The sequence below is a fragment of the Rhea americana genome, unplaced genomic scaffold (assembly GCF_003343005.1).
Source record: "Rhea americana isolate MKP2758 unplaced genomic scaffold, rheAme1 scaffold_352, whole genome shotgun sequence".
In the NCBI taxonomy this organism is placed as follows: Eukaryota; Metazoa; Chordata; class Aves; order Rheiformes; family Rheidae; genus Rhea; species Rhea americana.
In genome coordinates, this window is record NW_028186482.1 from 455,820 (window position 1) to 466,116 (window position 10,297).

The 10,297-nt window shown below is 48.8% G+C and overlaps 2 protein-coding genes across 3 annotated transcripts in view; both read right to left on the reverse strand.

Annotated features, from left to right (window-relative positions):
- Positions 1-2,935, reverse strand: part of RAB6B (RAB6B, member RAS oncogene family) — a 27,202-nt gene extending 24,267 nt beyond the window's left edge. The window contains exon 1 of the mRNA XM_085311988.1: positions 2,784-2,935. Coding sequence (XP_085168114.1) covers positions 2,784-2,853 — 70 coding nt within the window. The 5' untranslated portion in view covers positions 2,854-2,935. The remainder of the gene's footprint in view (positions 1-2,783) is intronic.
- Positions 2,936-5,175: 2,240 nt separating this feature from the next.
- Positions 5,176-10,297, reverse strand: part of SLCO2A1 (solute carrier organic anion transporter family member 2A1) — a 41,811-nt gene continuing 36,689 nt past the window's right edge. Inside the window, exons 10-14 of one of the 2 annotated variants that reach the window (XM_085311990.1) lie at positions 9,812-9,971; positions 8,514-8,683; positions 7,383-7,447; positions 6,722-6,842; positions 5,176-6,111 (exon numbers count right to left, since the gene is read on the reverse strand). In XM_085311990.1, the coding sequence (XP_085168116.1) occupies positions 5,991-6,111; positions 6,722-6,842; positions 7,383-7,447; positions 8,514-8,683; positions 9,812-9,971 (637 nt within the window). In that variant the 3' untranslated portion in view covers positions 5,176-5,990. The remainder of the gene's footprint in view (positions 6,112-6,721; positions 6,843-7,382; positions 7,448-8,513; positions 8,684-9,811; positions 9,972-10,297) is intronic. The other variant, XM_085311991.1, reaches the window with a different exon arrangement.

Consider the following 10,297-nt stretch of genomic DNA (forward strand, 5'->3'; position numbering starts at 1 on the left):
AGATACAAGAGAGATACAAGAGAGATACAAGAGAGATACAAGAGAGATACAAGAGAGATACAAGAGAGATACAAGAGAGATACAAGAGAGATACAGTACTACAAACCAGCTCAGCCCTTTGCATCCTTTCAAGGCACAGCAAAGGCTTCTGGGATTTCTCTATATGGATTTTCACCAGCAGAAGTCAACTTCCCAAGTCAAGATTCACAGGATATTTTCTCCTAGTCATGCTAGCAAGCAGCAAGATTACTACTGGCAGAAAAAAAGTGCTCTGCCCTGCACCACTGAGGGAGCAACAGCATTTGCTGACTCTTATGATCCAGAGAAATGCAACAGAAAGGTCTGGCTCATCTCCTTGAACCATGGCTGTCTTGAAGCCAGGAGTCCCTCAGAGGTAAGCCTTTCCTGTAACCCAACATCCCTCTGAGAGCAGGAGGAATTGCCCTGGAAATGAGAGAAATTGTCCTCTACTGCCTTGAAAGCAGTTTAGGAAGCTTTCTGTCCACAGACTTCTGAAACCAGTGTCTTCCCCTGACCTCAATCAGAAGATCTTTACCCTGGGATACAAATCACAAAACTCTTTTTGTGCACGTAACAGATTTATTTAGTTCAGTTTGTGGAAAAGAGACCTAGAGTGCTCACTTTACTTGAATGCCATTAACAGACATCAGCATTGTAACCATGCTGCAACTGCACATCAGGGCCTCTCCTGCCCATGGCCCTCACAGCATTGGGAGAAGCACAATCGCCACCAGAGTGAAATATCAGCAGCCCTGTACCCCAGCAAAGGTCTTGCAGACACACCTTTCAGAAAGGTGAAAAAACCCAGCCAAGTTCCCTACCTAGCTCTCTGAAGGGACTGACTGCTATTTAATGAATTTGTCTCCCCATACTGAAAGCATGGATTGCAGGAGGAAGAGGAATGCTGTGAAAATGCAGGCTGATTCCTTTGCTTTGAAGGCATCCATCTGCAGATTATCACTGGACAGCTTGCCAGCTGCAGCTGGCTGTGGATGCTACAGAGTAAAGGGCCAGTGCTTGGGCATCGGGACCCTGTGGTTCGTTCCACAGAGGAACAAAGGTTAGAAGCAGAGGGTACAAATGCAGATTTTCTCCAGAATGCTCAGAAAAGGCAGGTGGTACTGCCACCTCCTACCCTAGTCCAACAAGGTTTTGTGTAGTTGAAATACAAATGGCTGTTATAAGAGACTGGCTGTGTTTACAGCACTCCCTGTTAATTAGTGAGACATCCTGCAGCTCAGAGACTGCAGCTGGGCAGTGTCCTGCACAGACAACACAGTCCCCAGAAGGTCCATCTGGAAGCTTCTTGCTGCTAAAAAACCAAAACAAACAAACAAACAAAACCTATACAGCAGTAAAATCACTCAAAAATGCTATAGTTAAAAGGTAGAAATTGTAGAAAACTGCAAAGTGAAGTGGGAAGTAGAGAATGCAAGGCAAGATGGGCACCATGTGCAGCTAGTCAACAGCCTCCTGTGCCATCAGCTGGGTGAAAAGTGTTCAGCTCAGCCCTAATGAGGCAGCAGCCAGGAATGCTGCCTGTAATCAAGATGATTGAACTGAAGAGCAGCCTGAGTTGGCTTCTGCTGAGGCTGTCACCAAATCCTCTGTCTTATGCACCAAACCTTTATTATCTTTACTCTGACAACATTTTAGCTACTCCAGAAGGAAAAGCTTCAGAAGGATTCCCTCCAAAAGGGAAATGACTGCTGCACTAGTATTACACTAGCAAAGGAAAAAAAAAGGTAAGCTGCAACTGTATGATTTGGGAACAGTAAAGCCCAGTAATCCCTCTTCCTTGATGCTGCAAATGGAGCTACTAAGAAAATTATAAAATCATAGTTTTACCCCATGGCAGTCAGTCTTTTCATGTTACATCCTCTTGTATTCTGCAATAATCTTCCTTTTGCACAGGTAGGTGGCAATTCAGGAGCAGGAAAACAGAGGCAGGAATAAGAAGTCTCACCATGGCTTGGAGGCTCTGGAGCCCCACGTACTGGTCAAATCATTTTGCACCCTGCAGCCTCTCCCCCGCTTCTCTTTTTTCCATTCTTTTTAATCTCTCCGAGGGCTGGGCATAGGGTGGGGGAATCACAAAAGGGAAAGCTGAGCTGCTTGGGTAGCTGCAGGGTGGACCCCAGTTTGTCCTTCACCTGTAATGCTGGCTGGCACAGACCCTCCACCCTCTCCTGAACGGATCTTCAGGCATCCCTTATCCCACTAGCACACAGGTCAGAGAGAATCCTGTCTACCAGAGCATTTCACAGCCTCCGGCCAGCCAGAACGCATTGCCCAGGAGGGACACCCTGTTCCCTGGCTTGGGGGGGCTGTAGCAAATCCCTCACATCTCCCATGGCCACCGTTCTGGGCAAAGACAAGCAGTCCCTAAGGGCTCAAGTACCAGTTGCCAATGCCTCACTGCTTCCCTCTCTCCAGCCCAGCTCAGTCACCACCACATTTCTGCCCCACTGCAGCCCACTGTCCCTCTGCAGCTGCTTCAAGCCCAGGTTGGTCCTCCCTACCACACTGCAGCTCCACCCCACCCCCCAAGTCCCACCAGTACAGCTCAGTTCTCACTACCCCATTGCAGCCCCCTGCCTGGCTCAGTCCCTCCACGCCTTTACCCCACTGCAGCCCCCTGCCCCAATGTGGCCCCTAGAGCCCAGGTTGGTTCCCACCGCTCGAGTTCTCACCCTGCTGCAGCACCCTGCCTCACTGCAGCCTCCCAGTCCTCCTGCGGCCATGCCCCCGCCCGCACTCACCGCTCTGCTCCCCCAGGAAGACCAGCTTGAACTTCCGCAGGGGGTTCCCGAGCTCCCCTCCGGCAGACATGGTGCCGGGCCGAGCCAGGCCGGCCCGCGCTAGCCACCTCCCTCAGCCCTGCGGCGCGGCCCGTGGCGAGCGGGGAGGGAGGCGTAGGGGGCCGCGCCTGCGCGGGGCCGCCGCCTTCGGGCCATCTCCAGTGATGCCTGCGCACAGCTGCCTACTAGCTCTCCCGGGACCGGTGCCCCTGATTTTCCTATCTCTCCTGGCCTTTACTCTTTATTGCACAGACTCCCAGCAGTGTTGCCTCTCCAGCCCCAGTGCTCGGCAGCCACCAGAGCTGCTCCGAGGCAGCAGTGAAGTAAGTCCTTGTGTTGAATTACATTAATCTTGCTTCTGTTGCTGGGCCCTGGCCACAGCAGCTTAAAGCAGGATGGCTCCCCCATGCAGAGCATTTCTGCAGCTCAAGCATGAAGCTTGTGGTCCTCTCTGCCTCCCCTTCAGCTGTGCGTCTAAGGATGGCAGGCAGGCTCTGCAGCTCCCATTGGGCTGTGTGCCTGGCAGACCCTGCTGCACGATGCAGGGGACATTGGGTGGGACTATATACAGCCCACCCGTGTAAATCCTTGCTGGCCCTTCAGTCTCGCTGCAGACTGGCTTTGCCCAGGCAGTGAGGTACGTGACCAAGCAGGGGCACCACTGTTGCTACACAGTGGTGTTGCAGCTCAGTCAAGGCTGGGGCAAGTGGTTCAGCTTAATAGTGGCTTCCAAGGGCAGAAGGGGCAAGCCTTTTCTGTTGTTTTTTTCCAGCTCTTTCTTCACACCATCTCTTACCAGATAACCTTGAACACAGCTAGCTAACATCCTACAAGTTGGGGGAATGCACTCAGCATCTTCTTTTCACATTTAATCTGTGTGGCACAGTTCATCCAAGCAGCAAGAGAGGAGGCTATCCAGGAACAGTTCACACCAGGTACTTTGAACCCTCTGCCTCAGTGGTCCCATCTCAGCTCTGTGCCATCTCAAATCTACGTGTACAGCACTTTGTGCCCTGAGTGACAGGGCAGCTCCAGGCTCTGCACAGGTGAAATAGGGCAGCCTTGATGGGAATGGGAAGCTCTAGGGTCCCCACAGAGAGGGCTCTGTGCTCTGCAGGTGCTGGGAGTATCAACCTCATCCTCCAAGCACTGCTCCAGGCACCTGCAGACACCTCACAGTAGCATGCAAGTGGCCTTCAGGAGAGCACCAGTGACATCTCGTGGCAGTGACAGTGCAGGTCTGGGCAGGGAGGACCTAGGCCACCACACCAGGGAAGGCTCCTACTCCCCCTGGCTGACCATGGTGGTCACCCAAAGCACCTGTCTCATGGCCACAGGAGCATGAAGTGGTGTTAAGTGAGGAAAGGCCATGCTGAGATTTACCCCTGGATTAAAACCTGAAGTTCCAAGTCAGGAGACAACCCAAAGAGATGAGGGAGCCAAGTTTGTGTCTTATCGGAGAGGGTAGCAAACACCCCTGCCTTGCCACTTCGCATCCTGCAGAGCTCTGTCTAGTGTGGGGTGCTTCCTCACAGCAGCACCCAACCAGCTCAGATGTCACCTACCACTGCCCCACCAGCCTCTGGGCAGCCCAGTCAGCTGCTCTAGGGTTTGGAGACCAGCTGCCAAATCGTTAACATAAATGGCTCATTAGGCATCAAGAGTCACTGAAGTCTCACCCTTTGGGAGCCAGCTTTTAAGCCTGGATCCGCCAGTGAGACACTACATAAAGCAACCCAGCATCCTTCTGACATTCTCTCTCACTTCAGGCCTTTGTAGGTATTTCATACCACAAACATAAAATTGATGACCAATTTAGAAAACACAGTGTACTGGATTGTGAGCTTAACGGCTGACTGGCACAGAGCTCTTATGGCCTCTCTCAGGGCCATGCTTTCTAAGATATGTGCCCATCTGCATAGATTTGCCTGGAGCTTGATAGAAAATTGTTGGATGCTTGAGAAAAAATTCCTGGGCCAAGGGCTCCTTCTGTCTAGGGGAGCTGAGCTTATCTTGCTTATCTAAATGTAATCTGAAAGGAGCTGAGCTCTGTTGAGCCTCCTCAGTCCCAGGGTCAGGAGAGCAGGAGCTCCTTGGTGGAGCTATAAAGGCCACTGTGAGGAGCACCTGTTCAGTCATCCCTTTCCAGAGGTCTCCCAAAGGCCTGTTGCTCAAAGGGAGATTTTCTTCCATAGAAAGGTCTGCCAAGTGCATGTTGTACCAAAGCCACAATTCTTCCCATTAAGTGAAAAGGGGTAACAGCACTTCCCTGTATATGACCTGCAGCTATCACAGGAACCTAACCCATGGTAAAGAGGAAGGAGCTTATGGGGAAATCAGCAAAACACCACAATTGGAAAAGTGATGTTTATTAAAAAACACACAAACAAATATTCTGTAATAAACCACTAGTAATAACTTTTTACAATTCATGCGCTGTGTCCACAGTGACCTGTGTGAAGGGTACAGGGAGGGAGAGGGAAATTCCCTGGTGCTTCTCAGACTTCTCCCCTGCTCTTGTCCCTGTCAGGCAGACATTACCTGGCTTGAAACATGCTGAACTAAAGCAGGCTCTTTCTCTGAGCAGGCACCTCTGTGGAAAAGGAATGAGGCTGGGCTGTAGACCTCTTCCAGCTCCTACTCCTCTGCCCTTATCCCTTTCTGGAGACCTGTAACAGCTCAAATGTTCCTGCTTGCTTCGCGACAAGCCTTCGGCATTTCCCAATAGGCAGTCATTGAGGCTGGAGGCTGCCGCTTCCCAAAACAAGGGACAAGGCTTCACCAGAGAACGTGGGAGGACGTGGTCCTGGCTGTGGCTAGTCCTAAACTAGCCCTGGCACCCATGACCTAGCCCACAACCACCCTGGCAGGTTTCTTCTGGGGTTGGCTATGGAGCTGGCATGAGGCAGTGCTTGCATTGTAACACATTTGAGCTGCTGGTGGATGATTGCAGCCCTCCCGAAGAGCCTGGCTGGCAAGTCCCTTCTCGGGAGCACAGAGATGTTTCACTGCGGGCTGGGTAGGTGGGCTGCAGTGCAAGTTGCAGTAGAGGAGTTTGGAGCTTGGCTGCTAATATGAAGTTGCTCCCTTACAAAAAACATTGACAAAGTACTAGTAGTGGGTACAGGTAGGCTGGGGAGGTGCAGTCAGAATCAGTCCTTGGGCAGGCTACACCAGACCAGCTGCCTTCTCTTGCACATTATATTCCTTGCTCTTCTTAACTTTCCAGCTGATGAGGACAAGAAGCACGGTGCCTATCACTTTGTACCCAATCTGCAGGCCTAAGTATCTGTCAAGAGAAAAAAGAGCATCATTCCTGTCAGGAGCAACACTGGGCTTTGTCCTGCCTAAAGATAGCGTTGCTACTGTGTAGGGAATGGAGCTCAGCTAGCCTCATCTTGCTCAGCACTGGGTTGAGTTGTGGCTTGTTCCCAGTTTCAGGTGCTGCTGTGGTGAGACACACTAGGGCATGGTATTTCCTCTACATTAGGACATAGCCTGTGCTACGCTTTTGTGTTTGGAGCCAGACCTAGAGATATGCAGGGGCCATGGGAACTGAGGGACCTGCTTTACAGTCCTCCAATTTCTACTTTGAAAATAATCCCAAGGGAGTTGGATTTTCTTGGTGAGGCAAAATGACTAGTGAACCTCACAAGGACACCCTTCTCTGCAGGACTGAGCCCCAGGCACCCAAGGCTAGGCTCCAGGAACTGCCTCTTAGCAAGTCCAGGTTGAGAATGATTGTGGGGCATAAGCATGACAGTTCACCTTCCTGGGGGCATTTCTAGATCTAGCCAGAGGTTTTTGAAGTTTCTGCAGAAACACTGCTTGTGTGTGTGTGTGTGTGTGTGTGTGTTTGTGCATGTTTGGCGGTGACCCAGTGGAGCGAGCGCGGGTACCTGTTGCGGAGGAAGTCATTGTTGTAGTAGGCGCAGAATCTGCGTTGGGTGCACTGTTTCTGCCAGTAGATGCAGGAAGAGTCAATGAGGGCACCGAACATGGCTGGAGCTGGCAACCAGGCTTTGGAGAGAGAGGCTGGGTCAAGCTACATATCACCTGCGGGCGCTACTGACTACTTTTCCTGTCCTGCAGTGTTGCATGCTTGCATGCCTAAATACCTCAAACCCAGCAGCTCTCAAAACAAGCCCAAATGATACTCTGTTTATTGACTTCAAAAATATTGTGTGCTGTCCTTTTGCCTCCCTGAGAAGGTTCAACATCTCTTGTGGCCCAAGTGAATGCTTTAGCAAGTTATCCACTGTCTGTCGTTTCTTGGAGGCCTTTCAGCACTACCAGGGAGAGATCTCAGTTGTTTTGGCCCTTAGTGCCGCATTGCAGAACATGGCTGTAAGTGAGAGTTTGAAGCCTTTTATTGGAATGGGGAAACATAAGGGTCAAACTCAAACGAAGTCACACACTGCAGAGACCCACCAAATGGCCCAAGAACTCTACCAGAAAGCAGCAAGAGACTCTGAGAGCCCTGCTGTCTTCCCTTTGTTTTCCCTGTTTAAGCAGTTGCTGAAGGGTTGTGTGGGAGCTGTAAAGAGAGACATCACTCACCTAACATTCTCATTAGTAAGAACTGGACTCCAATAGCAAACGACTTCTCGTCTTGATTCACCACCCTGCAGGAGAGAAATCACAAGAGTTGAGAGCTAGCAGAAAGCTGTGCTTGTCACAGAGAGTGGACAGCTACTATGCGTGGCTGTGGCACTGCACTTAGGGTTTCTGGGTTCACTGAGTCTAACAGGAGCCATCAAGTTTAGCTACTTCAAACTACATTTTTCCCTGGTGACTAAGAACAGAAGAGAACTGGGAAGTGGGGGAGCAGACACTGAAAAATTCTCAGGAGAGTAGGATGAGATCAGAGGTCCTCACTAGACAGCTCTGCCTGGAAATCCATAGGCATTTTCAGGGAAAAATCACCAAGGTGATGTAAAGTGTGGGGTTTAGTTTTTAAGAATGACTTGCTCAGTTTCCCCAGAAAACCAAACACAAACGGCAGCATTATTGAAAACTGAAAACACTGCACTTCTTAGAAAATGTCATCTTAAGTAGCTTGATTCCCAACCAGGAGTAGTCGGGGACAATGGGGGAAACTGAAAATGTGCAAACAAGAGGAATTCTTGTTTTTTACAGACCCTTCTTGGCAAGTTTCCTAAGAAAAGGGAAACCTGTAAAATGTATTCACTTAGTGAAAAAGTCCATCTCCTTGTCAGATATTTATGCAGCCCTAACATATTACCTGGCTCTCTAGGTAATGCTCAGTCACATTTCACATACCGCATCTTGGGCAGATGTCCTCATTGCCCCAACTCAATGACAGGTAGTTTACACTCTCTCTGACTTCGGCCCTGTCCAAACTTGGCACATTTAAGTGTTTAAGAGGCAAGTTCTCAACTGATCATATGACAACTTTGGTTGAGACTTCATGGGCATGAAAGTCCTATGAGTTTGGAAACTCAATTTCTAGCCTGTAAGAAGGGGATAAATACTGGATTGGAAATGAAGAAATCACTTTGGGTGGAGCAGTTATATCCTAAAGCAGGAGGAGGGAGAGCTGGGAGAGGTTGCTTCCTTCCACAACTGCTAAAAAGCTGCTTAGAGGCTCCATTAATCCCAATGCAAGGGATTAATGCCCAGCAGATCATGCTTTACATGTGCCTTGTGAAACCCTGGCCTGTTACTCACCGTAAAACCATCATGTAGAGGGGATTGTGGGAAAGGCATGCTACCAGTGCAGCAAAGGAGATGAGGAATATGGCAGGAAGGAGCATGTGGGAACAGCTGAGGGGACAGGACCCAGTCTTTGCTGAGGACAGCCCATTCATGGCAGGGATCAGAGAACAGTTCTTGTAGATCTGTTGGAAACAATCAGAAAAATTATAAAGCTCCTGAAGTGAAGAGTGGGATTTTCAGCAATACAATAGGCTATGGAGCTAGCTAGAGGAAAATTACTTCCTGAACCTGTGTCAGGAGAGAAGGACTGGGACAAGGTTTTAAGAAATATTGTCAATGAGTGTTTACTGCACACAGGAATTTGGCAACCGTAAGGGTAGCAGCAAATCAAAATCATTGTTCCCGGGCCCTGACTTTGTGCAAGCATGATGAGAACATCAATTCCAATTTTAATGGAACAGCCATGGCTTCCCACTGGGTAACACAGCATCCTGCAACACGGTGTGTTGCCATTTTTCATTTTGCTGAGCAAACTCCCAGGGCTTTATAGAAATTTCCCAGTATTGTTGTGATGTTGCACTACACCCAGGCAGATCTGCCCTCATCTAAATGAGAACTGGCAGCCTAGTGCTCGAAGTCATGAGAAATGGTTGGTGTGAACCTCAGATGATCAAAGGCATGGGAGTTCTTTCTTCACTCAGAAGAACTACTAATGATCTCCCAGTGTTTTATGGTTGACTTATTCAGCATATTAAATTAGTGGAAGATCTGCATGCTGGCAGCACAATGAAGTCTCACTCTCCAGCAGTCCATCTCCCAGCTCTAGTCCTTGACATGCATTTACACAGTGTCTTGCGGTCTCTATCACCTAGTAACATCTACCCTGTGTAGATCAAGCACCTCCTATGTAGTCAAACACCACCTAATTCTCCATCCTTTATGCATACATAGACTCCTGTTCTGACAGTGCAATGTGCCCAGTTCATGTTGTCTAACTTCAGATGCAGCATTCCAACATTCCTCAGTTTGCATATCCTGGTCTGGCTTCCTCCATCAGGCCTTTGAAAGATTCCAACTCCTCAGACACATCTCTGTGCTTGGCAGGTATAAACTACTCCACTGTGTTGTTATATTGTATATTTTTCATGTTTTACACCATTGCTGTAGCTTCCACTGTCACCAGCAAGAAAGGTGCATTCTGCTTTGCAACCCCCCAAATACTCAACAAACACTTTGAATTCTGGCTCTTCAAGGCAACTGCATAGACAAGATAGTTCATTTGTGTGGCCATGTCCCACCCCGGTACTCACCACATGTTTGGGTGTGGAAGAATTAACAGTGTTGTTTGTGCAGCCAGCAAAACAAGGAGAGATGTACTCCACATTGTTTTCTCCACATATTGGGTGAAAGATGTGTTCAGAGCAGTGGCACCCACTGGGGGACTTAACCCGCTGTTGGGAACTTGATGTACTGCCAAAAGTGAGAGAATAAAAAAAATAATTAAAAAATAGGACAGGAGTAAAAAAATCCTTCCCCAGACCTGTTGCTAGTTAACCAATTTCCCCATTCCTATTTGTGCTGGCTCACTGCCAGTAGCAGTCTGGTCTTCTGCCAGATCCCAATCCCCTATAGGTACCTATGCAGTTTACAGTGAACTTAGCAGTAATTATATTATGTCTGCTAATGAGCACTCACACTTTCTTTCTTTTTCTTTTTCTTTTTCTTTTTCTTTTTCTTTTTCTTTTTCTTTTTCTTTTTCTTTTTCTTTTTCTTTTTCTTTTTCTTTTTCTTTTTCT